The 20,385-nt window shown below is 63.6% G+C and overlaps 1 protein-coding gene across 1 annotated transcript; it reads right to left on the reverse strand.

Annotated features, from left to right (window-relative positions):
* Positions 1 to 69: 69 nt before the first annotated feature.
* On the reverse strand, positions 70 to 20,126 carry HCN2 (hyperpolarization activated cyclic nucleotide gated potassium and sodium channel 2). Its single transcript, XM_045800277.2, has 8 exons — positions 19,483 to 20,126; positions 9,525 to 9,948; positions 8,648 to 8,809; positions 7,974 to 8,192; positions 6,498 to 6,644; positions 3,857 to 4,097; positions 3,453 to 3,617; positions 70 to 1,484 (listed from the first exon to the last, which is right to left on the reverse strand). The coding sequence occupies exons 1-8, from the start codon at positions 20,124 to 20,126 to the stop codon at positions 781 to 783; spliced, it is 2,706 nt and encodes a 901-aa protein (XP_045656233.1). The 3' UTR covers positions 70 to 780.
* Between the last annotated feature and the right edge of the window lie 259 nt (positions 20,127 to 20,385).

A 20,385-nucleotide genomic window follows, 5' to 3' on the forward strand; every position in this document is an offset into this window, starting at 1 on the left:
TGTCTTCTGCCGGTCTCGGGGCGCCTGACCTCCTGGGACCTGGCGCCGAGCAATCAGAGGCTGGCAGGCTGGACGCCAATGCTGTCGTTTATTGCGCGGAATGGGGGTGTGGGGGTTAGGGGCGTGGAGCGCGGTGGGGGCGCTGCTGCCTCGGCTCTTCAGTACATTCATCACGACGGCGGCCCGGCCTTACCCCCGCGCCCTGGCGCAGCCGGGACTGCCAGCCCCTGGGCGCCGGGCGCTGGAGGGGGCTGGGTGTGCCCACTCCGGGGAGGTCACCACGGGACGCGCGTGGACGGGGGCCAGACCGGTTATTGCGTGAGCGCGATGGGGGCAGCAGGAAGCCGGCGGGCCAAGTATTGCACTTAAAAAACAGAATCCTCATCGGACGGGCCACCTACGAGGGTGGGGGCGGGCAGGACTCCACAGCCATCTCCTTTCGGCCACGGGGCCATCCCCGTCCCCGTTTCACAGTTGGGGGAACTGAGGCACCGAGGTGAAGGGAGCCCCCTCGCTCGCACGCGCGCAGGCGAGGCCGCCGCCGGGGGTGGGGGGGCGGGGGCGATGTGGGTGGGCGCAGGGCGATGGGGGGCACGGCGGGGCTTGGAGGGGGCTGCCCCGCCGCCCCGGCCCGCCCGTCCGACTACAACTACCTAGGACTCCTCTATGGCTTCTGGGGCGGGCGGCCAACGGCCGGGGCAGCGCGCAATGGCATGGCTTTGGTGTGGATGACGGCCCCGCCCCTGGCCCGCCCGGGCCCGCGGGGCGGCGTGGCGAAGGTCACAAGTTGGACGAGAGGCGCGAGCGCGCGGAGTCCAGCGGGTCGAGGCCGCCGGCGGCGCCGGGCGAGGCCGAGTCCCTGCGGTCCGGGCTGGGCGCTGCGGCCCGGGCGGCGGGCGCGGGCCCCAAGCGTGGCGTGGAGCTGCTGGCCGGGCGCGGCGAGGCCGCGGGGCCCGGGCCGGGCGCGCCGTGGGGCAGCGAGGGCTGTGACGCCGAAAGCGGGCGCGAGGCGCGGCTCAGACGGCGCGCGGGCAGCGCGGGTCCGGCGCGAGGTGCGGCGGGGGAGCCGGGCGTGCCGCCGTAGGGCGAGGTCCGCGGCGCCCGGGGGCTGGCGGGCGCGCCCGGGGGGCTGGCGGCGGAGGGCGCGGGCCCCGGAGAGGCGGCGGTGGAGGGCGCGGGCGCGGGCCCCGGGGGCGGGCGGCGCACGAGGCGCGGCGAGCCGAGCGCCAGCGGCCCCACGAGCGGGCGCGCCACCTGCGGGCAGAAGCTCATGGCCACGGCTTGCTGCAGCGTGGCGATGGCCGAGGTGACCTGCGGCGGCGGCGGCGGCGGGAAGAGGCCCACGCGCTGGCCCAGCTCCGCCTGCTGCACCATCTCGCGGTCGTACTTGACGATCTCCTGGATGATGGCGTTCTCCTGGTTGTTGAACACGCCCGAGTTGAGGTCGTGCTGCACTTTGTGCAGCAGGATCGAGTTCTTCTTGCCTGGGGGGCGGGGCAGGGGCGTCAGCGCGGGCTGCGCGCCGGGGGCGTACCTGGGAGGCCACGTGCGGTTGGCTGCGTGCGGCGAGGGCAGCGGCGCCCGGAGTGCACAGCGCGCGTGCGTGGGAGCTCCCCCTACATGCAGCCGGCAGCGAGGAGTGTGCCGTGTACAGCGCATGTTATCAAGCGCCGGCTGTATACAGCAGGAACATTTTTATATACTGCAAGCATAGGTGGAGCGCCTCCTGCACACATCCAGCAGGTGCTGGGCATCCACTCTATACATCCAGTGCACATACCACTGCGTGTACTGAGTGCCTGCTGGATACAGCAAGAGGGCATCAGCACCTTCTCCGTAGGCCGGTGTGCACAGAGTACCTCTGGCATGCCGCAGGCCGTAGTACCAAGTACCTGCTGGCACCAGACACACACCCGTCGTAGATAATAAACATGCGCGGAGCACCTGCTGTATACAGCAAGCACGTGGAGACTGTGCCCGTGGAGAGTGAGCAGGTGTTGGGCACTTCTGTATGCTAGCACACATAGCTCAAGAAACTGCTGCTCCACGTAAGCACTCCCTGTATACAGCGAGCGTGCATGGAGCCCCTTCTGCCTACAGCTAACAGATACCAACCGTCTGCTACCAAGCAAAACTGAGCACCTACTGTATGTAGTAAGCATGCATGACCTGCTGCCATATATATACAGCAAGCAGGCATCGAGTACCTGCTGTATACAGCAAGCATTAATCCAGTACTTGTGTGTAGTAAGCATAGAGCACCTACTGCATATGTGAAGCAGGCATGAGACACCTACTGTATACGGCCAGTATGCATGGAACACTTCTTGTATGTAGGAGACATGTACTGTGCTGCCACAGTATACAGCAAGCACAGGAAGTGCCCATGGCGAGCGCGCAGTGTACCCCGTGTGCAGTCGTGCGTGTACCAAGTACCTCAGTGGGCACCGAGCACACACCGAGAGCATGCGCCAGTGCGCAGCCAGAGGGCCGAGTGCCCGCGACACGCACAGCAAGCGCGTGCCGAGAGCCTCCTGTACGCGGCCGATGTATCTAAGCACCTGCCACTCGCAAATACATTGAGCACCTACTGTATAGAGCGAACTGCTGAGTGCCCGTTGCACATAAACATGAATGGAATGCTTCCTGGATACTGGGAAGTCTTTCCTCTACCACCTCTGCACTCCCCCAGTTCTTCTTTTCCAGGTGTCTCTATTCCCACAACCGCACCAAGGGCCACCATCTGCCTGACTCATACATCTAGTCATCAGCAAGTCCCGAGGGCTCCACCTCCCAACCATTGCTGAGATTACCCTCGGCCTCTCCCGACACCCGAGGCCACCCTGCTCAAGGCCAGGCCCCTGTCTCCCTCCTGTATACTACCCGCCCTTGTACCGTGCAAATCCTATCAGGTCCTTCCCTGCCTAGAACCATCCATGGCTCCCTACTGCTCCCGATTTACAGTCCAAACTCCCGCATCCACAGCCTAGTAGGACCCGTGCGCCCGGTCCCTCCATGCCTCCCCCACCTCCTCCCAGCTTCTCCAGCTCTCAGACCCTGGGCCTTGCACGTGCTGTGTCCACTCCTGGAACATGCCTCGTCCCTTTCTACCTGGCAACAGCTACTCATCTTGGCCTCCACTCAACATCACGAGGAAGCCCCGCCACCCCCACACCCCGTCCTCTGTGACGTAAGCCCGAGGGTGGCCTCTTGGTCCACCATCCACACCTCCTGGCACACTGTAGGGGCTCAACAAACATTTGCCGGGTGAGCAGAAGTTCTGCAACTGCGAACACTCCACAATTCCTCTTCCCTGGGAAACCAGGGCCACGTTTGGCCACGGGACAAAGCAGGTGAGAGAATCCAGTCTGGGACTGGAAGGGCCCTGGAGGGTCAGCCGGGCCACGCCGCCTCACCTCGGGCTGATGCCCCCCGGAGACCAGCCTACTCACCAATGCGGTCCAGGCGGTCGATGGCGACAGTCTCGAAGGCCCGCCGCATCATGGGGTACTCCTCCAGCACCTCATTGAAGTTGTCCACACTCAGGGAGTAGAGGCGGCAGTAGGTGTCGGCACGCACGCTCGCCGTGCGCCGGCCCCGCGTCAGCAGGCAGATCTCTGCGTGTGGCCAAGGGCGGCAACCCTATCAGGCCCTCAGCCGCGGGGCCGCACCTCCTTGCCCCCATCCGACCCCGGGGCCCTCCCACTTGCTATGATCACAGTCTAGCCTCCTCACCTCTGCTAGTGTGGCCCTTCCCGACACCCATGCCGGCATTCCTGCAGGCTCCCTGCCTTGCCCTCCACCCCCGGGAAGGGTCCGGCTCTGTCCCCAGCCCCTGGCCCCCACAGACACTCACCCCCGAAATAGGAGCCATCGGACAGCTTCATCTCCTTGTTGCCCTTGGTGAGCACGCTGACCACACCGTGCTGGATGAAATACATCTTCTTGCCGATGGTGCCCTCGCGAATGATGTAGTCACCTGGCTGGAAGACCTCGAATTTGAGTTTGGTCAGCATGGCTGTGACAAAGTTGGGGTCAGCATTGGCAAACAGTGGCATCGAGGCCACCAGCTTCCGGCAGTTAAAGTTGACAATTTCCTGTAGGGGCGGAAAGCAGGGGTGACACAGGGCACAAGTCCTTGTTTCCATCTCGCCCTTCCTTTGGGGCTGTCTCCTCCCTCAGACCCTCAGTTTCCTCATCTACCAAAGAAGTTTAACACTGTAGCCCGAAAGCCGGCAGCTCACTGGGCAGACCCCCGGAGCTTTTACCGCCAAAGACAGGAGCAAGAAAAGAGGTGCGCTGATTTCTTGCCAGTTAACTCTGTTAGCAATGCTGGCCACTGCAATTAGGCAGGAAAAAGCCATCAGACATAAGAACTGGGAAGGGAAAAGTGATGCTAAATCTCTTTACTATCTTTTTTAATATGATGACCTGGGAAACCCAAAAGAATCCATGGGAAACTACAACAGTCAGAGAGGTCTGTCAAAATAGCAAGCGATAAAACAGAAAATCAGCACAGAAGCCCAAGAACGGTAAAGGACTCAGTTGTGGCAGAGATCAGGGTGAAGGCGGAAACGTTTCACATCCAACCTGAGCGTTGGTTATGTGAGGGCCTCACGCTCACCCATCGAGTGTGCACTCTTCAGTAAGATACATTTCGATCAAAGGGGGAGCTGAACGTTGAAAATCAACAGCCCTTTCGTATACAAACAAGCCACTCGGAAGAGGCCCCAGTAGATGAGAAGACCCTGTTTACACCAGCGGAGAGCTGAGTAAGGCAGCACGGCAGGACCCGTCTGAGGAGAGCATGGAGACACCCCGAAAGGCACAGTGGGACGCCGGGACACGCTCCATGGTTAGGCAGAACTCCTCACCACCATAAAGACGAGAGACGTCCTTTCTCCCCATTCATCTACACGTGTCCCAGGACCCCAACGGAAATACCATCACGCCGGCTTTGGAATTGCTGAAACCAGGCGAGGTCAGTTAGAACAAATGAGCAAAAGTAGCAGGAAAGCCTGCTAGTGAAAAAGAAGAGCAGAAGGTGGGACGAGCCCTCCAACACACGGAAACTGCCGTTCAGCCTCCGTAAATTTGACCTCGGAATTGCGTAAACGCTTAAATAATTACCAAATGTGGCTTGTGAGGGGCTGGGGGAGTGGACGTGGCTAGCAGCCACCAGTGTCCTTCCGAGGGCCGAGGGTTCTGTGCATTTAGACGGTGGTAATGGCTATGCTATAAGCTACTGGACCGCGGGGCGCCCGGCCGGCTCAGCCTGTGGAGTGTGGGACTCTTGATCTCAGGGTCGTGAGTTCGAGCCCCACACTGGGTGTAGAGATGACTTAAAATTAATAAATAGTTTTAAAAACCCCACGAACTACCGGATTGTATGGATTTGATGGTCTTTGGGGTGTCTCTATGAACGAATGAATGCATGAAGCATCCGGTACAATTAAACATATTCAGGGAGGTTAAGCACAGTGCCTGCCTCCTGGGAGGCAACGGTACCCACCCTCAGAAGAAATCCCAGTCCCCCACGACCCTGCTGCCAGCGCCCAGGCCCCATCCCACTGGCCCTCCTCATCCTCACCCTCAGGACGCGCGTCATCTTTCCCTCCTCAGGGCCTTTGCCCTGGCTGTGCCCGCCCCCTGGGACGCCCGCAGGCTCGCCTGGCCTCACTCAGACGTCACCTCCCCACCTCCCGCATCCTTCCCAGAGCTGCTCCTGCATCATTGCGGGCGCTGTGATGGTCCCTCGGCCCCACCTCCCTGACGGCACAGCGCAGGACTCACAGTAGCCACCCAACGACTGTCTGGTGAGGGCTGTGGGCTCAGTCGTGTCCCCCCAAAACATGTGTTCGAGTCCTGAGCCCTGGTACCTGTGAACAGGACCTTACTTGGAAATAGGGTCTTGCAGGTGTAATTAGTTAACACGAGGTTGTACTGGAGTAGGGTGGCCCTGTATCCAGTGACAGGTGTCCTTACGAGAGGAACAAAGACACAGAGGGGAAGAGGCCACGTAATGGCAGAGGCAGCAATGGGGGGGGGGCACATGCCAAGGTACACCAGGAGCTGGGAGAGGCAGGAAGGACCCTGTCCTAGAGCCTCTGGGGGAGGGTGGCCCCAGGACACCTGGGTCGGGGATTTATAGGCTCCAGAACGTGACAGAATCAGTCTCTGCTGTTTTAAGCCACCCTGCTGGTGGGAACTGATCGCCTGAGGCCACACAGGCCGTGAGGGGCAGCGCTCACGCCTCAGGCTGGTGCTCGGCAGGGTCCCAGCGCTCAGTCGAGGCCGACCAGCACCCCAGGCCGGCCCGCTCCAGTCTGCCTGTCCTCTGTGTCCCCCTCTGTCCAGCAAGGGGCCCCAGACGGGGTAGATGCAGTCAGCAGAGGCTGTCGGGGGGACCCGTGGGGCATCGCGGGGGGCGAGAGCGTGTGGCCGTGTCGGGGCGACCCCTCACCCCCGGCACGGGAGCCCCGGGAGGGCGGCCTCACCTCCCGCAGCGGCCCGCTGAGCTCGCCCAGGATGCTGTCCTCGTCGAACATCTTGCCCTGGTAGCGGTGCTCGTAGTACTCGTGGATCTTCTGCCGGAAGTCGGCGGGCAGCTTGTGGAAGGACATGTACTGCTCCACCTGCTTGTACTGCACAACGGGGCGGGCACGATCAGCGGGGGACCCCCGCCGCCAGGCACCCCGCTTCGGCCCAGGCAGCGCTGCCCACTGTGACAACGGCCACAAACACAGGGGCCCCGTTAAATCTGAATGTCAAACAAACAGCGAAAGCAGTGATGGGTGCCCTGTGCAGGGTCTGGGACGGGCTTGTCCTGACAAGAGTTATTATTCCCCGGGTCCTAAATTTCACCCGGCAGCCCTACCCCTGAGAAAGGGGTGGACGGCTTGACTTTAGGCTGGACTAGACTCCCCAGTCCCCCAAGATCCTTGGCCCCATCCCAGAGGCTCCCAACTCTGTTGGTGGCCCTGGCTCCCCTCCCAAAGATCTTTCCAGAAACTACCAGCTCAGCCCCTCCTGAGCAGGGCGGGGGTGTGGGCACCAGGCGGGGGTGCCAGGCCCTGCTGTCCCCAGGACGGTGGTCCCAGGGGTGCCCCAGCCTTGTTTCCGCCCTGGCTCCGCCTGGACACAGCTGCCCTGAGCTCAGCGGAACCCGTGATGCCGGGCGGGTGGCAGCACCAGCTCATGTCTGGGTGTGAGGCCCGTGGCTTCCGGACAGCCGGGGTGCCTGGCACCAGGCCCAGCTGACCCGGCTGACCCAGCTGGCACTGCTGGGTGCAGCGGCGGCAGGGGGGGGGCGGCATTTGCAGCTGCCCAGCCAGGACCGGCCACTAGGTAGTAATGCAGGCCAGATGGGGTGGCATCCAGGAGGGCCGGCACCTGGGGCCATGGCCCCCTCCGCCCTTCCCAGCCCCCCAGCCTTAGGACTGGCCCTGTGCAGGCTGCCCCCACCCAGAGGCCAGGTCTGAGGGGCCAGACCGCCTTCCTCCCCAAGAGGGCTCCTCTGTGGGCCCAGTCACTGAGCATGTCCTCAAGCGACCCCAGAACTTTTAGACTCTTCCCTGTGCCTTCCCTGACCTAGCCCCTCCAAATATGGCCCAGAGACCCCGGGGGGAGCCCCGCCCCCTTGACAGCCCCCCTCCAGCTTCCCCAGCCCCCGTGTTGATCTCTGATGTCCCATGGACTGGCTTTGCTCTGTTTGGACCCCCTGGCTCCCACCCTCTCCTCAGCTTGTGTCCCCCTCGACCTGCCCCACCGTGTCCCCCTGCAGGATCCAGACTTCCCTCCCTCCCTCCCTGCCCATCCTGGGGACCTTCCAGCTCCTGCTAATCACAGCCACAGACCTCTGTAGGGTCCTCAGCCCCCACGGTCCCCGCCAGCCCTGCCCTAAGCACAGCACAGGAAGCCGGGGGACGGCGGAGTGGGCCCCCAGACCTCCAGAGCGTGCCTTCCCCTCAGACCTTCTCCTGGTACTGGCGCCGGGAGGAGTCCAGGGACTGGATGAGCGCCGTGGCGTGGCCGATGAACATGGCGTAGCAGGTGGCGCCCACAATCATGCTGAGCATGGTGAGCCAGATGTCCGTCATGCTCTCGGGGGCCTGCCGCCCGTAGCCGATGCACAGCATGTGGCTCATGGCCTTGAAGAGTGCGAAGGAGTACAGCTCGCTCCACGAGTGGTTCTGCAAGGCCACGGGGGCAGGCGGTGGGAGGGGGCTCACGGCCCCCAGGGAGTCCCTGGGCCCGGCCCGGTCCCCCACACCTGTGATCGTCTAGACCTGAGTCCGGCGCCCCAGACTCGCCCTGTCCACAGGCAGCGACTCCTCAGCAACAGGTCCTCCCTCCGTGGTTTTGATTCTTACGGCCCTGCTTTCCCATCTCAGGGTTTGGACCGAGTAAAGTAAATGCCTTTTAAATACACGTATGGAAATAAACCACGGCATCACTCGGAAGAGGAAGAGCACTGCAAGCAGACGACCTCACGCCAGGGTGGCGGGAGCTGAGGTTGTCACACCCGTGCAGCAAAAGGGGGGTGGGAAAGGCTGCAAGTCCCAGAGCACCACCGACGGGCGCTGAGTGGGGACCGCGGGGACCGCGCAGCCCGGCCTCGCTCCCCGCCGCGCGGGCCCCGACTCACCACCATGCCGTTGATGGAGACCCAGCAGTTGCGCGGGAAGTCCTGCAGCATGGGCACCAGGAACTGCAGGCAGCCGTCCCAGTGGCACAGCAGCAGCATCATGCTAATGAGGTTGCAGATGCGCATGACCGCGCTCGCCAGGTCGTAGGTCATGTGGAAGATCTGCGGGGCGGGCCAGGGCGTGAGGGTCCCCGGCCGCCGCTTCTCCGCTGCGGGGGCAGGAGGTGCAGGGGCAGGACGAGCGAGCGCCCGGGCGGGACCCGCGCGCCGCGACAGAGGCCGCGGGCGCCCCAGCCGCCCCCGCTGCCCTTGAGGTTAGCAAAATACCATAGACGAGCGCTTGTGGCCCCGGTCGGCCGCCCGCTCCTCCCTGCCAGGCCCGCCGCCTCTTCTCCAGGCCCTGTCCCCACCCGCCTCCGCCCTCGGAGCCTTGTGGCAGCCCTGGAAACGGGGTAGGGGGCAATGTGGCTGCCCCCCCCCCCCGCCCCTGGAGGACACAGGCGGCAGGAGTCCGGTCCTGACTTCGACTTCGGGAAGAGGGGCGTGATGTCGCTCCTCTGAGCCGAGGGGGCCGCGGTTCCTCCTCTTACAGGGCACAATGAAGCGAGGGGGCGTGAATGCGTGAAGGGACGCGCCCCGCATGACTCCGCGCCTGTCTCCCCCGCCCCGCGTGGCTCTGCCCCTGGGCCCTCGCCCTCCGCGCCGCTCGCACCCGCCGGCACCTGGCGCCCTCCGCCCCGCCCCGCCCCGCCCCGCCCCGCCCCGCCCCGCCCCGCGCGCACCCGCCCGCCCCTGGCGCCCTCCGCCCCGCCCCGCGCGCACCCGCCCGCACCTGTCGCCCTCCGCCCCGCCCCGCGCCGCGCCGCGCCGCGCGCACCTCCTCCCACTGGTGGATGTAGCGGATGAGCCGCGACAGGCGCAGCAGCCGCAGCAGGCTGAGGATCTTGGTGAAGCGCACGATACGCAGCGCCCGCGCCGTCTTGTAGACCTCAGAGTCGATGCCCTTCTCCACGATGAGGAAGATGTAGTCCACGGGGATGGAGGACACGAAGTCCACCACGAACCACGTGCGCAGGTACTTCTTCTTGATCTTCTCGGGGTCCAGGATGATCTCCGTGTTGTCCTCAATCACGATGCCCGTGCGGAAGTTCAGCACCAGGTCCATGAGGAAGAACGTGTCCGAGACCACGTTGAACACGATCCACGGGGCCGTGGTCTCGTCCTTGAAGAAGGTGATGCCCACAGGTATGATGATGAGGTTTCCCACCATGAACAGCAACATGGTGAAGTCCCAATAGAACCTGGGGACGAGGCGCGGGCTGTCACGCCTCCAGGCCTTCGCGCACGCCCAGCCCTCTGCCAGGCGTGACATCCCCACCTCAAATCTGCGCCTGCAAGGACCGGCCCGGAGGACCCCGCCTCCTCCAGCAAAGCCAACACTTTGCCCTTGAGTCACAGCTAGTGTGTACCCTGCCTCCAGGAAGCCCTCCCACCCCCAAACAACACCCCACTGCCGGCTGGGCTCCCCCAGCCCAGGTCCCTCCTGCTGGCCCAGCAACCACCTTGCCTCCTGGAAGAAGCAAGAGACCTGGCAGAGCCCAAGAGATGACCCCCAATTGGTTACATGTTTCCCATGACCAAAAAGGCCCAATGTGTGAGACACAGGGTTAACGTCCCAAAAAATACTCTGGATGAGAAAGGAGAGGGAGACAAGTGAGGAGGAGGGGGGAGCCGGGGTGGCCAGGAGTGGGGGTGGCGGGGCAGGGGCTGGGGTGGTGGGGCAGGCAGGATCAGCAGTACTCCAACACTGCCTGGAGCAGCTGGGCTCCTGCGTGAGGGCAGAGAAGGGGGGACCCTTGGGGGCCGGAGGCAGCAAGGAAGAGGCCAAGCCCACCACTCCCCCCAGCCCCCTGCCCCAGGCGGCAGGGCTGCCTGGGACGGCAGAAGGAGCTGACGGCATTTCACGGACATTTTCACCTGAAAACGTGAAGACTGGTTGATCCCACCCCCAAATACCCCCAAGGCAGATGCGAGTCCCTGGGGTCAATTCATAAGTCCACCTGGGAAGTGCTCTCAGAGAAAGGCCTGTCTCTGCAAGGGGCATCTGTCGGCCGGTGCTCTGAATAGAGCATGAGGACCTGCGGGGGTCGGACAGATGCCCAGCACGGCAGCCATGCAGAAAACGCAAATCAAAACTACTCCGAGGAGAAACTGTCTGTTGGTTCCTCAAAAATGTAAACAGAGGGGCGTCTGGGGGACTCAGCCGGTGAAGCGTCTGCCTTCAGCTCGGGTCATGACCCCGAGGTCCTGGGATCGAGTCTGCTTCTCCCTCTGTCCCTCCTGCGGCTCACGCTCTCTTGCTCTCAAATAAATACATAAAATCTTTTAAAAATGTAAACAGAATTAGTGTCTGACCCAGCAATTCCACCCCCAGGTATGAACTCCAAGAACTCGGAACGCACAGCACGTTCACAGGTGCACAGCTCACAACAGCCGAAGGCGGGAGCTTCTGTGGGTCCGTGGATACACACACGGTCCCCCACGCACAGGAGCGTCCCTCGGCCGCGAGCAGGAGCGCGGCGCCCACACGCGCTGCCCGGGGACGGACCCCGAGCCCCCGACGCTCAGGGAGGGAACCAGACAGAGGGCCCCGCGGCGTGTGTGACACGTCCAGAACAGGCTCCTCCACGGAGGGGGAGGGGGCTCGTGGGGCCGGGGGCTGGGGGGCAGGGAGGGGGAAGAAGGCAGGGGGATGGAGAATTTTTGGTTGGGAGGATGAGAGTGTTCCAGACACGGATGCGGGTGATGGTTGCACGACATTGTGATTGTACGTAATGCCGTTCAGTTGTACATTTTTAAATGATTAAATGATTAACATATCGACACTATAAAAAGGCACACAAGGAAAACTCTGAGACCACGGGGTGGGGGGGTCTCAGTGACGAGCAAATGCCCCAGCTCTGGGGTCCAAGCCCACTCACCCTGTCTAGATTCAGGTAAAGGAGGGTCTCAAATTTTGAACAGAGTCATTCATTTTATTTTGCCCTTACTTAACACGGCAGGGAGCGACCCCAACCCCCAGAGCATGTCAGCCCTGCTAGCTCTCACCAGGTCTTCAAGCCCCCGCCCCCGCCCCACCACAGGCAGGTGTGTGCAGGGCTCTCCTGTGGGCCCCGTGCCCTCCCTGTCATGGCTGGAGGCCCCACATGCATTTAGAGAGGACTCGATCACACACGGCCAGGACCCTCACAAGCTTCCACTCCCTGGCCGCTCCTCCCAGATGGATAGAAGAGCAGCCCGAGGTTTCCGGGGGCCTGGGGGAGTTGCCCAAATTAGCACGAATAGGTAAGAAGCCTTAAGATCCAGCCCTGGCTTGGCCACAGTGAGCACCCTGTCCTGGGAGTCCCTGGAAGCAGGCTCCTTTGTGGACAGCACTGCAAGGGAGGGCTATTGACACCACGCCTGCAGGGTGACCCAGGCATTCCACTTCAGGGAAGTGATCCCAAGGAAACTGTCCAAGAGGAAGAGAAAAAAATTAAAAACCAATTTGTACCAAGATGTTCACAGTAGCTCAGTCTTCGAGAGCCAAAGCTGGAAGGCATCCAGTGTCTGACACCTTGGTGGCAACAACCAGACCTGGGTTGACACCAGGTTCTCCTGCCTGCTGGCAGGTGCCACCCTGGGCAAGTCCCACCACCCCGGGGGCCCACACTCTGCTCTCCATCAGGGAGGAGTCAGGAGTGGCAGCCTTTGAGGGTCCTCCTGGGGCCCGACCCACCCACACCTGGTGGGTGGAGCCTTCTCTGAGTGGATGTGAGGACCCCGACAGTGATGGGAGGGCAGTGACCTCACGGGAGAGCCCGGGGTTCCAATGAACACCTCCAGGGAGCTAAATGGACTGACATCATCCGGGGGCGGGTATGAAGGGCAGAATGCAATAAGTGCTCAAAGCGCAAGGCCTTCCCTTGCTTGAATCGAGACACGGAGTGGGATCTGGGGTTAAGGAGCTCCAACTGCCTGCTCCCCATTCTCAACCCCCAGCATCTCCATGGCGGTAGAGACCCTAACCCACCCCACACCCTCTGTGAACTGAGACCTGCCCCACCCTCCTCCCCAACTTCTGGGCACATGCCCTGGGACAAAGCAAGCAGGAAAAAGTAACTGAGAAGGCCAGAGGGCCTAGAAACCATGGGTGTGGGGGACTAGAAACCACCAGGGGGCCTAGAAACCATGGGGTGTGGGGGACTAGAAACCACCAGGGGGCCTAGAAACAATGTATATGGCTGGAGTGTGAGGGCCTCCTTCACAGACATTCTCTCCCTTTATTCTTTTATTTTTAAAAGAGGTTCTGTGTTTTATTTTTATTTTTCATTTTTTAAAGATTTAATTTATTTATTTGACAGAGAGAGAAACAGCACAAGCAGGGGAAGCAGCAGAGGGAGAAGCAGGCTCCCCGCTCAGGAAGGAGCCCCATGCGAGACACGATCCCAGGACCCCGGGATCATGACCTGAGCCGAAGGCAGACACTTCACCGACGGAGCCCCCCAGGCGCCCCCCCTTTATTCTTGGGGTGGGGGTAGGGGTGGGCATCACACGTCTGCACCCACAGACCAGAGAGGTGACCCAGCCAGGGAGTGGAGGCAAAGAGCTGAGACCCAAGCCTGCCACTCCCAGGACCTGTCCTCTGTCCTCCTGTTTAGGGTAAGGGTTAGCCTTCCTGCAGGCCTGGAGCCCCGGCTACAGGCCCTGGTCCCTGGGGAGTGACCGCTGGCCCTGCCCCTTGGAGCAGCCTGTCTTCCCAGGCTGGGTGGTGTCCTCTGGGTTTACGAGGAGACAGAGAAGAATCAGGGGGCTGGAGAGGGGCTCTGAGGCAGAAAGGCCCAACCCCTGGGCCATCACTAGGGTGACCCACCCAGAGTCCTGACCCTTGTCCCCTCCAGCCCTCCAGTCCCCCTGGAAGGGGGCAGGAGGAGGAAGAGGGACCCCCCACCCCCGCACACACCTACGGAGGGGCACCTGAGGACTGGGACAAAGGATCCAGGCAGGGGACAGAGGAACGCCCCTCCCCCGACGCAGGACCACACTCCTGGCCTGGGACTCATCCTCAGTGCCTCCTCTGCCCCGTCCTGGCAGCCCCTCCTCATTGCCATCCCAGTATGACTGGGTGCAGGGACCACAGGGACCAGCAGGTGCGTGGTGCACAGTCAGCTTTCAGCTCCCTGGGGCCTTCAGTGACTATAATTCAATCCCATATTTTAAAATCTTTCCTGACAAATAACAGTGAGGCCCCAGTGGGGTCCCCGCTTCTGTGGGAACACCCAGATCCCCACCGTTGTGTCTCCAGTGCAGCCCCGGGAGGGCAGCGGCCTCGTTCACTGAGAAAGACAGACTTGGCCCCAGACAGAGGCCGCTGGGACGATGGAGGGTCTCCCAGGGAGTGCAGGGCCCTGCAGCTGGGAGAGGGTCCCAGGGCCCCGTCCCAGGCACACCCCCACACACCCACATGGGCACGGGCCTTCAGCAGGGGTCCCGGCACTGCCACCGCCCGGGCCCAGTTCCTGCTGGAGCAGTTGCCCTTCCTTTCTCTCAGCTCAGATGGAGAAACCGAGGCACGGTGAGAGCTGAGCAAGAGAAGCCAGGTGTCCAGACTTCTCCAGGCCAGAGATGACGGCCCCTGCCTGCAGCTGACAAGTGGCCTCCACCAGAACCAAGCCCAGATGAGGGCTGGCAAGCAAAGACAGCCCCTCCCCACCCTTCCCCACCCTGGTGGATCCGAGCTCCAGGAATTACAGATCCGGCAAATCTGAGGGGATTAGGGCTGGAGGTCGGTGATTAAGGGCGAGCAGGGGTTGGAGGATTAGAGGGCTGAGCCTTCCGGTGAGGAGTTACAGAGCGTCAGGGATTAGGAAAGGAATCTGCCCAGATTCCCCGTGAGTCCGAGACAGGGCAGGCTGTGGGGGCAGAGGGTATGCCAGGTGCGAGGACCCTTGGCGACCACACAGTCCAGCTCTGCCCTGGTGCCCCAGCCCAGAATGCGGGAGACAGGCTTTCCACACAAACAGATAAATGAACAGGATGCTTTGGAGGGTCACTCTGCAGCCAGAGTGGGTGCGGGAGGCTTCTCAGAGGGTGTGGTACTAGGGCCGATGATGGAGAAGTAGCTGTTTGGCAGAGTTTAGGGGACATTGTGCCCCAGGTGGAGGAAACAGCAAGTGCAAAGGTCCTGTGGCTGCAGTGGGATGTCCCCCCTCACGGCCGGCCAGGTGGCCTGGTGCTGGAGCAGGTGTGAGAGGAGATGGGTGAGAGCGGGGGTCAGGCTCTGCGGAGGCTGGGGAGGCTTTAAGTGAGAGGGAAAGACAGACAGCTGTGTATCTTGGGATGCCTGTGCTGGCAGTGGGAAGGTCAGGAAGGGGGCAGAAGGCAGGGTCCAGGAGGCAGATGGGGTGGCCTGTGCTGGCTGGATTTGGGGCAGGCTTCTTGATGGGAGAAATGAGGCAGGGTGTGCCCCCCTCCCCCAAGCAGAGCCTTGGTCCTGTTCAGGCCCCATGATGTGAGGCCAGGAGCTTGAAGACATTAAGTTTTTAAAGCAGGGAACAGAAATTCCAGGAAGCCCCTAGAGAGAGGAGGGGGACCTCAGCCACAGCTGACCCCTTCCCCTTTCTTCCTGTGGACCATGGAGCTTCCTTCCTCCCACCAGGTGGGCCCTGGGCCTCAAACCCTCCCCTGGGGAAATGGATTTGTCCCCTGTCCTTACCCCACCCCACGAGCCCCTGTGCTGGGTCTGGAGCCAGGGAAAGCCTCATCCCCCTCCCGTCCCCACTACACCCCAGATAATGCAGGGTTTATCCCCCTGAGTTAATGCAGGGATTTGCAGAAAGCACTCCACACCGATCTGAGGCGGATCTCCCGGTCCATCTGGGGTGGGAGACAGGGGCCTCCGGTCCTACCAGTTTCTTCAAGCCAGCCCCTCCACTATCCCAGTCCCCCTGGGAACCCCAGGGGATGTGACACAGACATAGGTCAGCGTCCACTGGTCTTGGCTTTGTCTAAACACCACTGAGGGGCAGGAAACGGACCAGCTCATCTCTTTCCCCTCACACCAGGCCTCCCAGTGGTAGGCAGTCGGGGAATATTGAACTGAAAATCAACAGCAACAGGAGAGACTCAAATCAGACCTCAGAGGCACTTACAGACTTAGGAACGGGTTGAAAACCACTCACCCAAACTCTGTCTGGGTCAATGAGGACTCTTGGCCTCTGGGTCAGTGCTGGTCCAGGTGAAGGGAACAGGAATTAACAGCTTAACTTTGGTTCTGTTCTTACTGTTCTGGAGGGGAGGGGAGGGGCGGAGACCCTGCCAAGGCCCTGGGCACTCAGTGAGGTGCTGGCCGTGGCTGTGGCCCTCCACACAGGCCCGTGGCTGCTCCGCCCCCTCGCCCTCTGGTTCTGACACCCGTCCCGACTCAGGCACGGACTGCAGGGTGCCCAGAAGGAACAGCAGGGCTTCTGCGGCGGAGCCATCCCCTGTGTCCCTTGAACTTGGTCTCCCACGAGCTTCCCCCGTAGAAGCAGGGGGAGCATCTCTGCGGCCTTCTCAGTGCCGGCACCACGCTCCCCACAGGCCCAGTTTTCCGAGTGAAGAGACAGCCTCAGAAGGGGCTGGGCTGGTCCAGAGCGGCCCAGGGGTGAGAGTCACCGTCCACCCGGCCCCTGCTCAGGGCCCGTGCATGCCCCTCTGCGAGCCCACAAACACTCCAGACCCCAGGAAGGGACAGGGGCCCTGACAGGCCCTCATGCCCATGGCAGGGGCCGAGAGACAAGCAAGCCACACTGAGTGGAAAAGGCCCCTTCTGACACGAATGGCAGGGTGCACACACGTGAGGGGGAGGGAAAGAGGGCCCAGGGGAGGCGAGGGGCAAGCGGAGAGACCAAGGGTCAGAACTGGGGGGGGAGGGCACGTGAGGGCAAGGGGCAGCCTGTGCAAAGGCTGGTCACTCCAGGGAAGCGGGCAGAGGGGCCGGCGTGGCAGAGAAAGTCAGACACCCCCTTTTGCTCCCACCACCACCTCTCACATTTGGGGAAACCAAGGCAGGGAGGCCCAGAGGGGACTCAAGCGCAGCCATAGGCAGCACAGGGGCTGTCTGCAGACTCTCCACCCGTTCCCACTTGTCAAGAGCTGCCCCTTCTCGAGGCCCCTGCAGACGCCCCTGGCCGCTGGTGGCCCCACGTGGCCTGGGCACAACGAGGCACAGCCAGGTGGTTCCCGTTCACCAGACATTAACTGTCCCGTCGTCAGTGCCAGGTGTGTGCCGGGCCAGTCTGCACGCCAAGGGCTCCACCAGCCAGCCCCAAAGCCGGAGCTCAAGGAGGTGGAGACGCCGCAGCCTGGCGCAGGGAACCTGGGGGCCGGAGGGGGTGCCTCTCTCCCTTTTCAATCCCCTACGGTGTGTGGATACGGGCACCAGAGGGGATGGGTCAGACTTAAAAGGGGGCAAGGGTGGAGAAGTAGGCCCAGAAAGGCCGCTCCCCCCCGCTCTGTGAGAGTTTCTAAAAACTCACTCACACATAGAAACAGAGCGCTGATCCAGGCCCACCCCCGGGTGCCCCAATACCTCAAACAATCCCCAGAACGCCCTTTTCTTCCCACTTCTTCCCGGCGCCGACGGGATGTGGCCAGAGCCTGGGCCGCCTGGCAGTCAAGAGCGCCGACACGGGGGCCAGCCCGCCTAGGCGTAACCACCAGCTCACCCCGACTAGCTGTGCGGTGTTGGTCAGGTGGCTTTTCCTCTCTGTGTTCCCCTCCGTCGTGAGGAACAGCGGCGTCCAGCCCACCACGGACACAAGGGCTGAATCAATACGAGGAAGGTGCTCCCGCAGCACCCGGCCCAGGAGGACCTCAGGGAGCTTGGGGTACCGAAGCAGAAGGGCTCGAAGGGGCACACGGGGGCTGTGGAGGCCCGGCCGCATCCCAGCTTGGGAATACCTTAAGCCTTCAATTTGACAGTGTTGCCCCTCGTCCCAACGACAGGATACACTCACCACTCCCTCTCTCAACCCCATTGTACAGTTGATCTGCTCTGCTCAGACCATGTGGCCTGCCCAGGTTCTCACAGGTGACTCTGCTCAAAATGGCACAAGGACCAGCAAGTCCAGCTCCTCCTGGCACGCCCTCACCCCAGACTGCAAACTGCCCCATTGCTGGGGGGGAGGGGGAGTTGCTGCAGGCAGACGTGCTAGAGAAGACCCAGGGCAATGGCTACGTTCTGCAGCCACCTCCCCCTGCCCACTGCGTCCCTGATGTCGTTTCCCAGTGAGCTGGCCAGGTCACAGGAACGTAAGTGGAGACACTGACCCAAGCACTCCCGCCCGGACAACCTAAAAGGGAATGGCGAGCCCTTGTGCAGGTCAGGACCATCCAGATGCACCCCATTTGGAACACCCCCCGGGTCCCCTTATCCCTGGCCTCTCCACGAAACTCAAGCCACTGGTCAAGGCTGTCTTTACCTCCCAGGGAAGGTCTGAAGGGTAAGGAGATGGAATCCCAGTCTCTGTCTCTGACTTGTGTGTCCCTGGGTCCACAGTTTCCCAAGCTATCGAGCACTGGAGCTGTGGAAGGGCCAGGACAAGGGAGAATCCCACAGCCCCCTTTCTGAGCTCCTGAGATCCCGGAGCAAGTGCGGGGAGGGGCTCAGGCTTGGGGGAACACAGGGCTTGAGGAAACCCAGCTGCGCGGAGGGCCTTCTGGAGCGCTGTCCGTGGTGCTGAAACTGCACCCGCCCTGAGAGCCAGGCTGGGCGGGCCCTGTGTGGAGCCCCTGCACCCCAACTCACCGCCTCCTTCACCGGTACATAACTTAGGCACACACACTGTGCACACGGCTCAGCTCGCACCAACTGCCCGCCAATGTACGCCCACCCCAGGCACACGCACCCCATCTCTCCCCAGCACACCTACCACTCAGACACACCCCTAGGGACCCGCCTGCCCCCCAGATCACTCAGCCCATGGCCCAAGGGCCCACGCCCCCTGCAGTCACATGCTCGTGATCACACACACGGAGCCTGCAGTGATACGCACGGTTCACACTTGCAGGCCACAGGGCGCGCGCCCAGGAACAAGAACCACAAACATACTCGGCCGTGACCCTGCGCTGGGCCTTGCTCGGAGCCTTTCCACGCATCAACCGCCCTAATCCGTATCAACGTCTACACACCCACTGACACATGGGCACGCCACCCAGTGGTTCCGGCTGCTACGGCTCAGAGAAGGCAGCTTGGGAACCCCAGCACGCTCAGCGCCCTGTCCTCGCGCAGTACCCAAGCCCGGGAACCCTGAACGCGCCTCCCTGAGGTGCGGGGCGCAGGTGGAGACGGTGGGAAAGGGCCATGTTCCCTTAACCCCTTCTCCGCCAGCCTCTCTCAGACACGTCCTTCCCGAGCGCCCTTCCTTCCTCCTTCCTTCCGCTCTGCCGCCTTCCCGGCGCCCACGTTCCCCTCTATTCGTCCTCTCCGCCCCTCCGCGCTCAGACCCTGGTCCTGCGGCCCGTGACGCGCGCCCATCCCGCAGGGAGGGAGATGTCAGGGTGCGTGGGAGGGGGCGCGCCGGGGTCACGGCGGGAGCCTGCGCGCGCTTCCCAGTGCCTCTTCAAGGGCGGAGCCTCGCGCGCCCAGGCCATTACGGGGCGGGTCCCGGACGCGCCCGAGGTCACCGAGGGGCCCTGAGGTCACCCACGGGGCGCGCAGCCCCGCCCTCTCCGAGGTGCGCCAAGGACAGCCCCCGCGCGCTTCCGCTCGCGTTGCCCCCTGCGCGCCGGCCGACCCCTCCCGGTGGCTGTACCTGAAGTCGCTGTACGGATGGATGATCCAGGCCCCCGCCGACTTGACGCGCTCCTGCTCGCGCTCCACGGCCTTCTGGCTGCCGAACATCCGCAGCGAGAACTTGTTGACGCCCGGCTGCAGGAGCGCGCCGAACTGGCGCTGCATGAAGCTGGCCTGGCTGCCGCGCGGCTCCCCCGCGGGGCCCGCCTCCTCGCTGCCCGCCTCGTCCGCCGGCCCCGGCCCCGCGCCCGGCCCGGGCGCGGGCCCTGCGGCCGCTCCGCGGCACGAGAACGACACCTTGGCCCCCCGCGCCGGGCCCTCAGGCCCCGCGGGGCTGCACTGCGGCTCGCCGCGCCCGCACTCGCCGTTCGGGCTGCCCTTGGCGGTGCTCGCCGCGCCCGGGGTGCCCGGGCGGCCGCACGAGCTGTCGCGGCTGCGGAGCCGGGCCCGCGGGCCGCCCTCATCCGTCGCCTCCGGGGGCGCCGCCTCGGCCCGGGGCGGCTGCTGGGGGGGCACGGGCCCGGGGCCCGGGGGGGGCGCGGGCGGCGGCGGCGGCGTTGGCTGCTGCTGGGGGGGCGCGGGCGGCGGCGGCGGCGGCGGCCCCGGCGCGGGGGTCGCGCCCGGGCTCTCCCCGGGCCGCCCGCCGCCCCCGCGCGCGTCCATGGCGAGGCGGCGCCGGGCAGTGCGGAGCGGAGCCGCCGCCGCCGCCGCCGGCCCGAGCCCGAGGGAGGGGGGGGAGGCGGGGCCGGGGCCGGGGCGGAGCCGCGGGGGGCGGGGCCGGGGCTGTGGGGGGAGGGGCGGGGCGGGGGCCCCGCCTCTACCGGAGACCCCTCCCGGCTCACCGCGCCCAGACCCCGCGCCGGGGAAACTGAGGCCGCTGAGTCGGGGACGGACCAAGGTCACGCGGCCCGAGGCCTTGGAG

Source organism: Ursus americanus, chromosome 14 (genome assembly GCF_024610735.1).
Source record: "Ursus americanus isolate L20-20 chromosome 14, mUrsAme1.1.p, whole genome shotgun sequence".
Taxonomy (NCBI): Eukaryota; Metazoa; Chordata; class Mammalia; order Carnivora; family Ursidae; genus Ursus; species Ursus americanus.

Excerpts from the sequence above, each read along its gene's own strand:
- HCN2 (XM_045800277.2), bottom strand. The coding sequence starts at position 20,126 with ATGGACGCGCGCGGGGGCGGCGGGCGGCCCGGGGAGAGCCCGGGCGCG. Across the intron at positions 6,645-7,973 it reads GGCGCCAGTACCAGGAGAAG|TACAAGCAGGTGGAGCAGTA; the intron begins GTCTGAGGGGAA and ends CCCGTTGTGCAG. Across the intron at positions 1,485-3,452 it reads CGACCGCCTGGACCGCATTG|GCAAGAAGAACTCGATCCTG; the intron begins GTGAGTAGGCTG and ends CCCGCCCCCCAG.